Here is a 16,753-nt window from a genome sequence, read left to right on the forward strand (position 1 = left end):
AGCCTAACTAGAGAAGAATTCCACTCGGAATTCTACAAGAATTCCACTCGAAATTCTACAAGAATTCCACTCGGAATTCTACAAGAATTCAACTTGGAATTCTACAGGAATTCCACTTGGAATTCTACAGGAATTCCACTTGGAATTCTACAGGAATTCCACTTGGAATTCTACAGGAATTCCACTTGGAATTCTACAGGAATTCCACTTGGAATTCTACAGGAATTCCACTTGGAATTCTACCAGAATTCTACAGTGGAATTCTTTGAGAATTGCAAGTGGAATTCTTGGAAAATTTCAAGTGGAATTCTTGGAAATTTCAAGTGGAATTCTTGGAAAATTCCAAGTGGAATTCTTGGAGAATTCCAAGTGGAGTGAAGTTGAAGTCTACAAGAATTCCAGTTGGAATTCTACAAGAATTCCATTTGGAATTCTACAAGAATTCCATTTGGAATTCTACAAGAATTCCATATGGAATTCTACAAGAATTCCATTTGGAATTCTACAAGAATTCCATTTGGAATTCTACAAGAATTCCATTTGGAATTCTACAAGAATTCCATTTGGAATTCTACAAGAATTCCATTTGGAATTCTACAAGAATTCCATTTGGAATTCTACAAGAATTCCATTTGGAATTCTACAAGAATTCCATTTGGAATTCTACAAGAATTCCATTTGGAATTCTACAAGAATTCCATTTGGAATTCTACAAGAATTCCATTTGGAATTCTACAAGAATTCCACTTGGAATTCTACAAGAATTCCACTTGGAATTCTACAAGAATTCCACTTGGAATTCTACAAGAATTCCACTTGGAATTCTACAAGAATTCCACTTGGAATTCTACAAGAATTCCACTTGGAATTCTACAAGAATTCCACTTGGAATTCTACAAGAATTCCACTTGGAATTCTACAAGAACTCCACTTGGAATTCTACAAGAACTCCACTTGGAATTCTACAAGAACTCCACTTGGAATTCTACAAGAATTCCACTTGGAATTCTACAAGAATTCCACTTGGAATTCTACAAGAATTCCACTTGGAATTCTACAAGAATTCCACTTGGAATTCTACAAGAATTCCACTTGGAATTCTACAAGAATTCCACTTGGAATTCTACAAGAATTCCACTTGGAATTCTACAAGAATTCCACTTGGAATTCTACAAGAATTCCACTTGGAATTCTACAAGAATTCCACTTGGAATTCTACAAGAATTCCACTTGGAATTCTACAAGAATTCCACTTGGAATTCTACAAGAATTCCACTTGGAATTCTACAAGAATTCCACTTGGAATTCTACAAGAATTCCACTTGGAATTCTACAAGAATTCCACTTGGAATTCTACAAGAATTCCACTTGGAATTCTACAAGAATTCCACTTGGAATTCTACAAGAATTCCACTTGGAATTCTACAAGAATTCCACTTGGAATTCTACAAGAATTCCACTTGGAATTCTACAAGAATTCCACTTGGAATTCTACAAGAATTCCACTTGGAATTCTACAAGAATTCCACTTAGAATTCTACAAGAATTCCACTTGGAATTCTACAAGAATTCCACTTGGAATTCTACAAGAATTCCACTTGGTATTCTACAAGAAGAGAATTCCAAGTGGAATTCTTGGAGAATTCCAAGTGGAATTCTTGGAGAATTCCAAGTGGAATTCTTGGAGAATTCCAAGTGGAATTCTTGGAGAATTCCAAGTGGAATTCTTGGAGAATTCCAAGTGGAATTCTTGGAGAATTCCAAGTGGAATTCTTGGAGAATTCCAAGTGGAATTCTTGAAGAATTTCGAATGGAATGTTTGGAAAATTTCGAGTGGAATTCTTGGAGAATTCCAAGTGGAATTCTTGGAGAATATCGTATGGAATTCTTGGACAACTTCGTGTGGAATTTCAAGTGGAATTCTTGGAGAATTCCAAGTGGAATTCTTGGAGAATTCCAAGTGGAATTCTTGGAGAATTCCAAGTGGAATTCTTAGAGAATTCCAAGTGGAACTCTTGGAGAATTCCAAGTGGAATTCTTGGAGAATTCCAAGTGGAATTCTTGGAGAATTCCAAGTGGAATTCTTGGAGAATTCCAAGTGGAATTCTTGGAGAATTCCAAGTGGAATTCTTGGAGAATTCCAAGTGGAATTCTTGGAGAATTCCAAGTGGAATTCTTGGAGAATTCCAAGTGGAATTCTTGGAGAATTCCAAGTGGAATTCTTGGAGAATTCCAAGTGGAATTCTTGGAGAATTCCAAGTGGAATTCTTGGAGAATTCCAAGTGGAATTCTTGGAGAATTCCAAGTGGAATTCTTGGAGAATTCCAAGTGGAATTCTTGGAGAATTCCAGGTGTAATTCTTGGAGAATTCCAGGTGTAATTCTCGAAGAATTCCGAGTGAATTTCTTGACGAATTCCGAGTGGAACGTGGATTCAACCTAGAAATACGGCTTCGCTACTTACCATGCGGCAGAATGATATCCTTGAGGCACTTGGCTACTTGTATTCTCACATTCGGCACCACATCGTTGACCAGCATGAGGACGTTCTTGAGCACGTGTTTGCGGAACGTTTCCACCTCGATGCTTTCCGTTTCGAGCTGTTTGAATTGGAAAGAAAAAGTCAGAGAGACCGTCATAAATCTGAGAATTGCTGAACTTACGATTCTTCCCGCCGCTAGGATGTACGTCTGCCGACGTCGCCAATTTGAACTATGAGCAAAGTTTTCCGTGAAGAATTTGAACACAGAGTCGTTCTTCTGGAACTCCCGGGAGCACTCCACGAACTGAAATGAGGATGATTGTTAGTATTGCGATTTTCAACGCTTTCTAATCTGGACCACTTACCGCATCTACTCCGGCCTTCCGCACACTGTCGTACTTGTCGATCATCAGTCGCATCGCCAGCCCAGTCAGGTACAGCAGGCAGTTTTCCTTTCGGATCTTGGAGTGCATCGGCACCAGCTGGACAATCTGCCGGGCGACGGCCTCGCGGAAGCGCCAGTTCATCATATTCAGCGGCGGTTGTAGGCACAGACTGAGCTGGTCCATGAGCGTCTCGTGCTCGGAACCGTCGATCACCTTGAGGAACTCGGCCAGCGTGTTCACCACTTCGATCTTCATCTCGTCCGAGTCCATCAGGAATTCGGTGTAGGGCGCTACCAGGTCCCGGGTCGCCTGCTCCCGGCCGATAATGAGCGCGATCTGACTGATGGAGGCGGCCATCGTTCGGCGGACCGTGATCTGGATGTCGTTGCACAGTGCGAAGAAGTGACTGCTCAGGATGGGCCAGAATCTAAAGGGAAGAAAATGGGATTAGGGGGTCGTTCTGCAAACACGAGCAAGTGTAACTTACTTCTCTCCGAAGGTCAGCACGATCGCCGGAAAACTGTACGCGCACTGGAAGCACAGCTCCTTGTTGATGTTCTTCATGTGAACGAAGTCCTCCAGAAGGTTCCACTCCACTTCCTCGTTTTGCCACTTGATGATGTCCTTGAGGCGTTCGCCTTCTTTGCCGATTGCCATGGCAGCCACACCGGATGTTACGCTGTCCACCAGTTGATGGTGCTGTTGGTGATGGAAAGATCCTCCCGGCTTCATTGATTGCTGTACTGGCTTGGTTCTGGTCAACTCCGGACAGTACCTTTCCATTTCCGAGTCGAGACGTTCCGGTTCGGAGTTGTTGTTGATACTGCCATAGGACGAGTCGCTGTCGTTTGTGGGGTCATTATCCTGAGCGACAACAGGGGCAGTCGAGGTCTTCTCCGTCGCCGAAAGACTGAGCTTGGAGTTGTTGTTTTTGCTGTCCTCGTGCGACTCCAGTTCCGTCGTCGCGATCGGGGCCGTAGCGGAGTTGTTATTGCTTATATCCGACTTTTTGGCACTGGTGTCAGTGCTCTTGGCAGTATCCTCATCGATAAAGTCCAGTTCCAGTGGAAGTTCCGGACTAATGTACCAGAATTGATGCGAGTTGAAGCTCTGGTCTACGGATTCGTCGTCAGAAGTAGACTCCTCAAAGGTCCCCTGCTCGGACTTCTTTTTATCATCGCTTTCAGGCACTGATGGATTGCTGCTGCCCGTTCCGCTAGTGTCCCCTGAAGATTCTCCAGCGGCACCACCGCTCCCTCCTCCTCCATCTCCCCCGGCCTCCAAACCTTCAAGATCATTATCGAACACCTTCATCTTCAAGGTCAACGAACTGTAGTCATCGTCATCCGGGCCCCAACCTCCGTGGTAGTCATCGGAATCACTGCCCCTCCCTAACCCCCCACTTCCTTGCTTAGCGAATACATCCGCAAAGTTGTTCTTCATGGGTGAACAGTACCGCAGGAAGCGATTCAACGGATTCTTCTCGTCGTAGTTCCGCGTTCCCCGGTGCAGCTGTACCACCGGCGGCGGCGAACACAGCGTCGTCGACGAAAGCGACTTCCTCACATAGTATTTGTACGAAAAGTCCGAAATTTTCGAAATCCCACCATCATCCGAGTTGGAACCCGTCGACAACCGCTGCGACCGACGATCAGCGTAGACGATCGAGTACAGGTACACCTCCACGTTGATCATGTCATCTCCTCGGGCCTTCCACGGTTCCTCGTTGTATTTGACCAGCGAAAGCAACGCGTACCGCTGGATCGAATCCTTGAACCGTTTCTCGTAGCACTCGAAGTTCTTCAGAAGATCTTCGGCCGATGGTTGATTGCCGTACGTGACCCGCCGGGTGTCCAACTGACGGAACGATAGACAATCGGCCGCATTCGTCAACGTCAGTTCCAGATTGCTGTTGTAGGCTAGCCCAAGGACGCGCAACTGCGCGAACGTCGTCAGGAACTGACCTAGGTTCTACGGGGAGGAGAAATACGAGTCTAGAATCAAATGGCTTGATGCAAGATCGAGGACCTACCTTCAGCGCAGCCATGATCACCCACTGACTGGGATCGAACATGAACTTCTTCATCGCCGGAACCAGCACCTTGCGACGCTTCTCCAGTGTGCACAGCAGGGCCATGATAGGCATCACCTCGGCGCAGGCTCGCCTCACCGTCCAGATTTCATCGTCGCACAGTCTCATGAACACGGGCAACTGTAGAGGTGCGAAAGCTATGGGTGAGATGATCGTTCCTGCGATCGCCCCCAACAATCCAACTTACCATACTCTTCTCGAACAGTTCGTTTCCTAGGACCTCGCACATCACCGGAAAGGCGGTGGCACATTCCCGTCGGACAAAGTGTTCCTTGCAGCGGCACATCTCCAGGAAGCGCTCGTACACCAGTTCGTAGGTTTTGGCATAGCCGACGATCGGCACGATCTTCACCATGAGCTGCAACGGGAATGGGGGAAATTGGAAAACAAGTGCGCCGGTTAGACTTCGCTTTGCCGTGTACGTAAGAACAGCTTCAAATAAATGTTCCAAAGAGTGAAAAGATTACCACACGACTACTGTTAAACTACGTTGCGATCGAGTACGATCCTTCCCCGGTGCTGTTGTTCTCCGTTGCGTTGATGATGTAGAGTAGTTGATCACTTCGTTGAGCGCGGTGCGCATTCCAGCTCATCAAAGCTGGCTGTGATATGAGTCGAATAAAACCATTTCACAGCCACTTTGAGAGTCTAGAATACGCCCTTTTTGAGGGTGATTATCGATGAGTTTCTTCTTTGTATAATGTTCTTCGCACTGCTTTCGTTTTTCTGTCACTCATTCTGGAGATTTTGGGTAATTTTTCGTTGCGATAGGACTGTAGACGTAAAACTTCCTTCGAAATTTACAACAATTTACGGTACCGACGCTCACCTCGATATAGTTTTAGCCATCTGAACTAACCGAAGATTGCATTCATATAAAGCATTTTAGATATATTGGGCTGCCATCTTAGATTTGGGGCGCCATCTTGGATATTCCGGTCATTATTTTTCTAATCCGAACATCTTCCCTTTACCAAATATACCCATATTGCATGGTTCTAGAGTCTAAAACTCCTTAAAACAGCAGCCATCTTGAATTTTGGACCCCATGCTAGATTTTGAGCCGCCATTTTGGATATTATGGTCACCATTTTTGGACTCCAGACATCTTTATATCAAATATACCCATAATACACGGTTTTATAACTGAAAGCAGGCGCCATCTTGAATTTCAAGTTGCTATATTAGATTTGAGGCCACCAGCTTGCATGTTCTGTGTTTAGACTCTGGATATCTTCCGCTTACCAAATATACCCATGGTCTCAGAGTCTCAAACTCCTTAAAACAGCGACCATCTTGAACTGTGAGACGGCATCTTGGATTTTGGGCCACAGTATTGAATCATCTGTTCGCCATTTTTGGATTCCGGACATCTTCTCAAAATCCAAGAAGGAATGCCCAGGAGGAAATCCCTAGAAAAATTTATGGAGGAACTAGAGTTACAATTTCAGGAGGGTTCATAGGAAGAATTGATGGAAGAACCGCAGGAGAGGTTTTGGAAAACGAAATAATTGATGCACCATTGTAGCGTTAAATGATGATTTTGAATAACTTTCCTTATGGATGTGGAGCAGTTTTTCATTTCTTGGGATGTTTGAGGTGATCCAAACTGTTCTGGAATTCAGTTCTTCAAATCTACAGGAATAGCTTTGCTCGTTTTAGCAACAAATTGTTATTTGAAGTTTTGAACCTCAGATCTATACAGTAGCAATACCCAGTGACATCAATACAGAGTTACGTTGCATAACTAAAACTACTGAACCTACTTGAAGACTAGTATAAATTGTTATATACTGTTGGGATATTCAACGTCGTCCGAACAGTTCTGGAGTTAAGTACTTAACACCTACAGCCGTTGTATTGGTGGTTTCCGCTATGAACTGTAACAACAATTATTAACTATGACCTTCAAGTTTTATTTCTTTATTTTATTTCTTTATTTTATTTATTTCTTTAATCCAACTGACAATAAAGTCTTATTGAATATCTTAAAACTAATTTAACAATCAAACAGAACACATTACAACAAACAATATCAAAAGAACAGCATCAAATACATTCATAGGCGAATCCATACAATAATCCTTACAAAAAAAATCAAACAAAAAACAAACTATCTTTACATTCCAATACACTTTTATATTCAAGGTCGCCAAGTGTCGTTATGCTTACAAACAAACTCCCTAAACTTCACATTAACAGACCACGTCGAAGGATCAAGCGCTCGGTATTTCCATTTTCTACTAACAATTACTTTAAAAGAAACGAAATCTGGCATCATTTGATCGTTCCACCTTTTCGTCAGTTTGGTCACATCCAGACGCTCGGGTTCACTAAAGCCAAGCGCGTGAGATACCATTTGATGTACATCCCTCTCAGAAACATATGGATTGATGTTCGAGAGAAACAATGCGAAATAGTCGTTGTTTGTTCTGATTTCATCTTCTATTTGAGGCCGGCTTGCGCTATCACAATTGCTCACGCTTGCGGCACATCCATTCGTTCCGTTGAAAAGCGTGTGTGATGAGATCGCGATCGGCGTTGAGTGCAGTACATTCGATGGTGTGTTCGGGGAAGTCGTGGCCGTAGGAACAATTTTCGAAAGAGTGTTCAAAATTCCGTTCACCGCTGTTTTCAAATCCTTCACTTCTTGCTCGATCGATTTCGTGCTGTCAGTTTTGTCTGCTGTGTTGACTGGGATACCCTCTCTCGTTTTTCGGAACATACTCATGCACGTATCACACATCCACAAGGCATTCTGCGATAGTGTTAGGAAGTCGATGTCTTCGTCTTTCAGACCAACGCAACTGGCATGAAATAAACCCGCACAATCACCTTCACAAACCGTGAACAGATCGGCATAACTGTCAATAGATTGGCAGCATTTCTTACACTTTCTGGCCTCCGCCATTGCAAACCGAAAACAACGTTAAAATTGAAATCAATTTATCGAGACTCGAAAGGCGTTTATACAGGGTACACAATGAATAAAAGCAAGCACGATTAAACCTGCGGGCTTGATGATAGGCAAATATATTTTTTCCAATCCACGAACAACTTAAATCGCGATTCAAAAACAGAGCAGCGTCAAAGTCGTGTAAACCTATCGAACAACACAAGCACAAGCATATCAACATTCTTTTGGGACATTCCAGACCAATCAAACTACTCCGTAGAGTAGAACTTCAGGACTACACTGGTAACAGTACCGTCTACCCCCGTTGGTTTGACCGCATCTAATCTGAACACTTTTTAATTTGACCCCCACTAATCTGCATATCGTTCAAACTAAAAACGTCTCAAACGTCATTCTGCTCATGGAACGGGGTGAAACGGAACACGGGATCAAAACAAAACAGCAAATAAAGTTACCAGCAGTGTGTTTTTTAATGTCCACAGGGTTACTAGAAGTTCAAATTAAAAATGAACCCCGTTGGTTTGCATGAGGTGTCGTTCAAACCAACGAGGGTAGACGGTAGTAATCCGTTGTATAGAATCAACTATGGTTAACCCTTTCTTTCCCACAACTTTCAACGACTATATCTATGCCAAAAAAGCGTTTCCGAAAAAAGTGGTAGAACAAAAGTTATTGCAAAATGGCTAAATTTTTCGAAATCAATGAAAAAAATTTTGGTTGTAAACCAATAGGTTTTTGATTGTTTATCAATAGTTCAACTATTGAAACAAGTAGTTAGTAGGTGGGTTAACCTTATGAGGTTATAACCATATTCTAAAAATTATTGCATCATATTCATCTAATTCCGTTTGTCCGGAGTTCGTCGAAAATCGATGGTGCTCTAGAGCAACCATGGGAAGTAGAGGGTTAACAGACCTACTATAAAACAGATTTATATTATTGTTTAATTTTGGGACATCTAGGGTCGTCCAAAGTGCCCTGGAGTTAATTCTTGACATCTACAGCTGTACAATGGTTATTATCACAATGAACTGTTATCCAACTATGATCTACGATCCCATTGGACTTGTACGAACCTTCCTAACTTTGTTTTGGTAGACTACAGACCAATAAAACTACTCAGAAGCGCAGAATTTCAGATCTATGTACACTCGATAACTGGAGTCAGATCCGCTAATCAAAGTAACGTCGCCTATGGTTGCTGGATCTATTTGAAAGCCAATAGATATCACTACTTTCTTTTTGGACATTCAGAGTCGTCCAAACTGTCCTGAAGTTTAGTCCCAAATGTCTGCAGCCCCTTTAGAATTGTAAGTATGAACTATTCCAAAATTCTTTTGGGATAATACAGACTGATCAAACTACTCCAAAGATCAGTTCTTCAGATATACATATGATAGTGGCAGTTCTCATGAGTGTCTACATTCCAACAAACTCAGTAAACATGAGTGAATGCAATACATCTAGCAGAACTGTATGATGGAAATATTAGTCGTGCATTGGGATCATTATGATCCAGACAGAACGTGCACTACGTCAGCGGGGTGACTGTCAGGTAACGCTTGAAGAAGGCTGATATCATTACTTTCTAGGTCTGAACTTCATGAAGTTCCCGCATTTGCCAGAAATCCTGCAATGTCCCTTGCGCTTCCTGGAGCTACAGTCCATACGGCTAGGAATGTTGCGCAGCTCAAAATAGCAAAAAACAGTTACTGTTACTGCTGTAGATCCCATGTTCTGAATTGCAGAGCAATATGGATACTCTTTAGATATCTCAAGAGAATCTCAGCGCCAATAAGCAGAGTTGATCCTGTAACATAACTCAACGCAACCAAAAACTCTAGCAACTGTAGACACAATATTCTAAACATAATAATACATAGTTTGGTAGACCTACAGGGGATAGACAAAATGATCGGGACAGGCAAAATTTTCACTTATTAAAAAATGTTTAATTAGCTGTAACTTTTCGAAAAGTGCATAAAATATTCTCAAATTTTTACTGTAAGTTCTTCAACTAGTTGTGTATCAGTGGACAAAATTTGAAAAAGATAGGACAATTCTTCACGAAGTTATAAAGATTTTTTGAAAAAGGTAAAACTATCCGATAACCAACTTTGAGCTGTTATATCTCTGGATTAAATGAATCGAATGTAATGAAATTTTGACCATTAATGACTTATATAATGAGCTATGAAAACCCATTGACTTAACTTAATATTCTTAACACGGAAGAAAATTATAACGATTAGATTATTATTCTAATAAAACACCAAATTATCCAAAACATCAACATCGTTTCAAAATTCAAGATGCAAATTATAGATCATTTAGTTTCCCTCTAATTGACTTATATATAAATGCGTTTTGAAGGAAAGTAACAACATAGCCGCCAATAAATTGAAAAAGTAATGGGATGCATGTTAAAAATAGACCAATTTACTAAAAAATCGTGAAAAAAATAAAATCGCTATAACTTTTTCGCTTGTTTAAAATTTCAAGTTAAGTCAAATGTTTTTCAGAGTTCATTATATAAGTCATGAATAGTCAAAATTTCATTGCATTCGGTTCATTGAATCCGGAGATATAACAGCTCAATGTTGGCTATCGGATAATTTTATCTTTTTCAAAAATCTTTATTACTTCGTGAAGAATTGTCCGATCTTTTCCAAATTTTGTCCACTGATACACAACTAGTTGAAGAACTTACAGTAAAAGTTTGAGAATATTCGATGCACTTTTCGAAAAGTTACAATTAGTTGAACATTTTTTGGAAAGTGAAAATTTTGCCTGTCCCGATCATTTTGTCTATCCCCTGTAGAACATCGCAAGCTTTCAGAGAATTTACTGGACATGATAGATTTCATATCGCAGCCGTGTATGATACGAAAAGTTACTTTTATTTGGAAAACTTGGAGAATTCCGAGTGGAATTCTTGGAGAATTCCGAGTGGAATTCTTGGAGAATTCCGAGTGGAATTCTTGGAGAATTCCGAGTGGAATTCTTGGAGAATTCCGAGTGGAATTCTTGGAGAATTCCGAGTGGAATTCTTGGAGAATTCCGAGTGAAATTCTTGGAGAATTCCGAGTGGAATTCTTGGAGAATTCCGAGTGGAATTCTTGGAGAATTCCGAGTGGAATTCTTGGAGAATTCCGAGTGGAATTCTTGAAGAATTCCGAGTGGAATTCTTGGAGAATTCCGAGTGGGATTCTTGGAGAATTCCGAGTGGAATTCTTGGAGAATTCCGAGTGGAATTCTTGGAGAATTCCGAGTGGGATTCTTGGAGAATTCCGAGTGGAATTCTTGGAGAATTCCAAGTGGAATTCTTGGAGAATTCCAAGTGGAATTCTTGGAGAATTCCAAGTGGAATTCTTGGAGAATTCCAAGTGGAATTCTTAGAGAATTCCAAGTGGAATTCTTGGAGAATTCCAAGTGGAATTCTTGGAGAATTCCAAGTGGAATTCTTGGAGAATTCCAAGTGGAATTCTTGGAGAATTCCAAGTGGAATTCTTGGAGAATTCCAAGTGGAATTCTTGGAGAATTCCAAGTGCAATTCTTGGAGAATTCCAAGTGGAATTCTTGGAGAATTCTAAGTGGAATTCTTGGAGAATTCCAAGTGGAATTCTTGGAGAATTCCAAGTGGAATTCTTGGAGAATTCCAAGTGGAATTCTTGGAAAATTCCAAGTGGAATTCTTGGAGAATTCCAAGTGGAATTCTTGGAGAATTCCAAGTGGAATTCTTGGAGAATTCCAAGTGGAGTTCTTGGAGAATTCCAAGTGGAATTCCAAGTGGAATTCTTGAGAATTCCAAGTGAGATTCTTGGAGAATTCCAAGTGAGATTCTTGGAGAATTCCAAGTGGAATTTTTGGAGAATTCCAAGCGGAATTCTTGGAGAATTCCAAGCGGAATTCTTGGAGAATTCCAAGCGGAATTCTTGGAGAATTCCAAGCGGAATTCTTGGAGAATTCCAAGTGGAGTTCTTGGAGAATTCCAAGTGAGATTCTTGGAGAATTCCAAGTAGAATTCTTGGAAAATTCCAATTGGAATTCTTGGAGAATTCCAAGTGGAGTTCTTGGAAAATTCCAAGTGGAGTTCTTGGAGAATTCCAAGTAGAATTCCAAGTGGAATTCTTGGAGAATTCCAAGCGGAATTCTTGGAGAATTCCAAGCGGAATTCTTGGAGAATTTCAAGCGGAATTCTTGGAGAATTCCAAGCGGAATTCTCGGAGAATTCCAAGCGGAATTCTTGGAGAATTCCAAGCGGAATTCTTGGAGAATTCCAAGCGGAATTCTTGGAGAATTCCAAGCGGAATTCTTGGAGAATTCCAAGCGGAATTCTTGGAGAATTCCAAGCGGAATTCTTGGAGAATTCCAAGCGGAATTCTTGGAGAATTCCAAGCGGAATTCTTGGAGAATTTCAAGCGGAATTCTTGGAGAATTTCAAGCGGAATTCTTGGAGAATTTCAAGCGGAATTCTTGGAGAATTCCAAGCGGAATTCTTGGAGAATTCCAAGCGGAATTCTTGGAGAATTCCAAGCGGAATTCTTGGAGAATTCCAAGCGGAATTCTTGGAGAATTCCAAGCGGAATTCTTGGAGAATTCCAAGCGGAATTCTTGGAGAATTCCAAGCGGAATTCTTGGAGAATTCCAAGCGGAATTCTTGGAGAATTCCAAGCGGAATTCTTGGAGAATTCCAAGCGGAATTCTTGGAGAATTCCAAGCGGAATTCTTGGAGAATTCCAAGCGGAATTCTTGGAGAATTCCAAGCGGAATTCTTGGAGAATTCCAAGCGGAATTCTTGGAGAATTCCAAGCGGAATTCTTGGAGAATTCCAAGCGGAATTCTTGGAGAATTCCAAGCGGAATTCTTGGAGAATTCCAAGCGGAATTCTTGGAGAATTCCAAGCGGAATTCTTGTAGAATTCCAAGTGGAATTCTTGTAGAATTCCAAGTGGAATTCTTGTAGAATTCCAAGTGGAATTATTGTGGAATTCCAAGTGGAATTATAGAATTCCAAGTGAAATTCTTGGAGAATTCCAAGTGGAATTCTTGTAGAATTCCAAGTGGTATTCTTGGAGAATTCCAAGTGGAATTCTTGGAGAATTCCAAGTGGAATTCTTGGAGAATTTCAAGCGGAACTTTGAAAAGAAATCTCGCCAGGAATTTCTCTTTGAGTCTTTCTGATGTTCTTTCAGGATTCCTTTGGGAGTTTCTTCTGGGAAACTTTTGAGAAATCTTTTGGAATTTTCTAAGCAATGTCTTAGAACTCTTCCAGTACTACGTTCAGGTTTCCGCAGGTAATCTAGTATGATTCCGCTTAGTTGGAATTCGATGAAAAGTTTTTTGTTCCTGATCTCTGGAATTGCTTCAGTAGTTATATCTATGCTTTCTTCAGGATATCTTTCTGGGAATAAACCAGATGAGTCTTTTTTAAACTCCTCCCGGAGTTTCTACGGTAATTCCTTCAATAGTTCCACAAATATTTGAAACTGCTTAAGTGATTCATTTTAAATTTTACCCAAGAGATCCACTTGAAATTCTTTCAAGGTTTTTTTTTCGGATGGTTCTGCAGGAATTCTTCCCAGATTTTTTTTTCCTAAAATTCCTCCAAAAAATATTTTTGAGACCTGTCATGAGTTCTTTCTGGGTTACTCCAAAAGTTCTTTCTGAAATTTTTCTAAAAAATGTTTCTGGAATTCCAGCACAAGTTCCTTCTGGGAATCTTCTAAGATAGTTTCTTCTGGTATTGTAGGAAATCATTCTTGAGTTCGTTCCTGAATCTCTCCCGGAGCTTCTGGTTGGAATCCTGCAGTAGTTGCTTCCGAGAAACAGAAAAGAGAAGCAGAAGTTCTTTTTTTTTGGATTTCTGCAGGATTTTCTTCTGAAATTTATTCAAAACTTAGTTCTTGAACTCCTCCAGCAGTTTCTGCTGGATTTTCTCCAGAATCGTCTTTGGAATGGCTCCACGATTCCCTGCTGGGTTTACTCCAAGAGTTTCTTTTGCAAACCAGCCTGGACCTTTTGAGAACCGTCAACGATCTTCCAAGGATTTCTCCAGGAGTTCCTTATGAAAAAAACCTACCGAATTTCTTTCTGAGAGCACTTCAAGAGTTTCTTCTGGAAATCTTCTGAAGGCTTTTTTTTTTAAATTATACAGATGTTGCTTCTGGAAAGTTCTTTTTGGTGATCCTTTTGGTAAAATTAGTTTTGCTGGAATTTCTCTAGGAGTTTCTTGTGAAAATCCTCCTGGAGTACTTAAAGAAATTTCTAGATAGATTTCCTGGATCTTTCTCCAGAATGAATTCCGGAAGGAATTCGTTTACTAATTTTTTATTCAGATCCCCGTTTTCACGAGTTCTTTCTGCGTTACTCCAGAAGTTCTTTCTGAATTTCTTCCAAACAATGTCTTGCAATTCCAGCACAAGTTCCGTCTGGGAATTTCAGGTAGTTTCTTCTGGTATTCTAAGAAATCATTCTTGAGTTTGTTCCAGATTCTCTACAGGAATTTCTGGTGGGATTCCTGCAGGAGTTGCTTCTGAAATTCGTTATGGATAAATTCTAGAACTCCTTCAAAAGTTACTGCTGGATTCCCTCCAGAATCGTCTTTAGAATTGCTCCAAGATTCCCTACTGGGTTCGCTCCGAGAGTTCTTTTTACAAACCAGCCAGGACTTCCTTTTGGGAATCCTGCAGGACTTCTTTCTGGAAATCTACAGGGCTTTCCTTCTGAGAATCGCCCACGATTGTGAGAATGCCCCAAACTATTGCTTGTGAGAAACTTCCAAACTATTTTTTCTGGAATTCCAGCACAAGTTCCTTCTGGTATTCTACGAAATCATTCTAGACTTCGTTACAGTGTCTCTCCAGGAGTTTCTAGTGTAATTCCAGAAGAAATTCTGGGATTTCTGCAGGACTTTCTTCTGAAGTTCATCGGTTTTGCAATTCCTTCTAGAAATCAACTTCTTGTTGTTGTTCTGAGAATAACCCACGACTTCCATCCGGGAATCTTCCATGGGTTCCTTCTGGGAATCCTCCAAGAGTTCCTTAAGAAAAAAACCTCCAGTTCTTTCTGAAAATCCTACAGAAGTTCCTTCTGAAAGCACTTCACGAATTTCTACTGGAAAACTTCTAAGAGTTCTTTCTGAAAAACATGGTAACATTTTCGGTGCTCCTTTCGAGATTTTACAAGGAGTTTTTTTTAAGATTTATCTAGGAGTTTCTTGGGAAAACCCTCCTGGAGATCTGCATGGTTCTCTGAACTGTTGTACTGCAAATTGTATCCCAATTCCCCTCAAATATTTGCATATTTTATTCATTCCACTCACTTTTGGGAAACACTATCACGATTTAGCTCACTGATGTTGGAAAACTGCTGCTCAGGGAACCGTTTCGCTCTTCAAAGCTGGCTGTGATATGGGACCGTTCTTGAGTAACTCATTTCACAGCCACTTTGAGAGTGGAAACAGTTCTCGATTTCTCTTCCATTCAAGGAGCGTACGACGCTTGTGGTTTGCTTAGGTACTCACTTAGGTAGCGATGATGCGATGCGATGCCATGCGATGAGATGATCCAGGATCGAACTCGTCAAAATGGCTGTGATATGAATATCGAAGGTATCAACACAGCACAACCATTTTTACGATCCGATCGTTACTGGATACTGACTGTTTGGATGACGCGACGCTACGATTATCCCCCTCCCGTCATGCTGATATCGACCACCCGACAGAGCTCATCAAAATGGCTGTGATATGATGGGGACGCTTCGTACGGTGCGAAAACGCTACTCAAGGGCACATAGCCACAACCAATTGATGAGCTCAGTCAAGAATCATTTAAATTTTCGCTCATGAACCATGAGCATCTCGCTCGCAGGACACTCAATTGGTCACTCATTTGGACGGCATTGGCTGCACGTGTGTGTGTGAATGCGAGTGATGCGTTGCTCATCAAAGCTGGCTGTGATAGGGGTTTCCGATGGGTTGTACTAAAACAACCAAATTTGATGCCAACGCAAGTCACTCAGTGAGTTCCCATGGGAACTCCGGCTTCTACGTCCTATACTACTTCACTGCACTACAAATCCTAACCGAACGGATGCGCTCTCGCACAACAACGTGTGTAACTCACGGTCTACAGAAAATGGCAGCTTTCGCGCTTGACGATGTACCCATCAGCATGAAAGACAAGGTAGTGAGATCCCAGTGCAATAGGGTGAAACTATCTCACTACCCATGTCTTTCTTGCCGCCGAATACCGGGAAAAAGCTGCCCATCACACCAAGAACTCGGTTGCTCATTTTCACTCAGTAATACACAGCACAGAAAAACGGGGGTTGCTTCACTCATCTATTAACTACCGTATATGGCACACTATCTACCTAAAACTACTGGCACACCTATGTAACTACAGTGGAACACAACCTGGGTGGTCGTTCGCAGTATCTTGTGTCTTTTTGTCACAAAGTTTGAAATCATGGTGCACTTTTCTGGCATGGTCCTGTCCCATCATCAGCAGTGCAAAGCACCGGACTGTGTGGATCGTGTGTCATTCATCATTATTATTCGTTACCAAGTCTTCAGGCACTCCGTTCCCATTCAAAAAGCGTTTCTCAATCTTTTTGCAGCTCGTGATAATAGTTATTAAAGTTCGGGAAAGTCAAGTTAATTCTGGTAATCGAGTCTGCAAAATCCATTTTGTTTTGGGTAAATTTAAAAAAAAATGGGTAAATTATCAAAAATTTGCTGTTTTTTAAACTTTAGTATATTTTCGAAAAAAAAATTAAAAATTTACAACAATAGGTAAATTTTCAAAAATTTGAAAAATTTTCGAGAAATTCGGCAAATTTTTGGGAAAATGGGTAAATTTTCGAAAAAGGA

The 16,753-nt window shown here is 41.1% G+C and overlaps 1 protein-coding gene across 1 annotated transcript in view; it reads right to left on the reverse strand.

The window, feature by feature from the left end:
• Positions 1-16,753, reverse strand: part of LOC115254240 (serine/threonine-protein phosphatase 4 regulatory subunit 1) — a 379,001-nt gene that overhangs the window by 1,062 nt on the left and 361,186 nt on the right. The window contains exons 6-11 of the mRNA XM_062853320.1: positions 5,147-5,317; positions 4,900-5,079; positions 3,355-4,838; positions 2,847-3,294; positions 2,663-2,785; positions 2,464-2,599 (exon numbers count right to left, since the gene is read on the reverse strand). Of these exons, the coding sequence (XP_062709304.1) occupies positions 2,464-2,599; positions 2,663-2,785; positions 2,847-3,294; positions 3,355-4,838; positions 4,900-5,079; positions 5,147-5,317 (2,542 nt within the window). The remainder of the gene's footprint in view (positions 1-2,463; positions 2,600-2,662; positions 2,786-2,846; positions 3,295-3,354; positions 4,839-4,899; positions 5,080-5,146; positions 5,318-16,753) is intronic.

Source organism: Aedes albopictus, chromosome 2, assembly GCF_035046485.1.
Source record: "Aedes albopictus strain Foshan chromosome 2, AalbF5, whole genome shotgun sequence".
In the NCBI taxonomy this organism is placed as follows: Eukaryota; Metazoa; Arthropoda; class Insecta; order Diptera; family Culicidae; genus Aedes; species Aedes albopictus.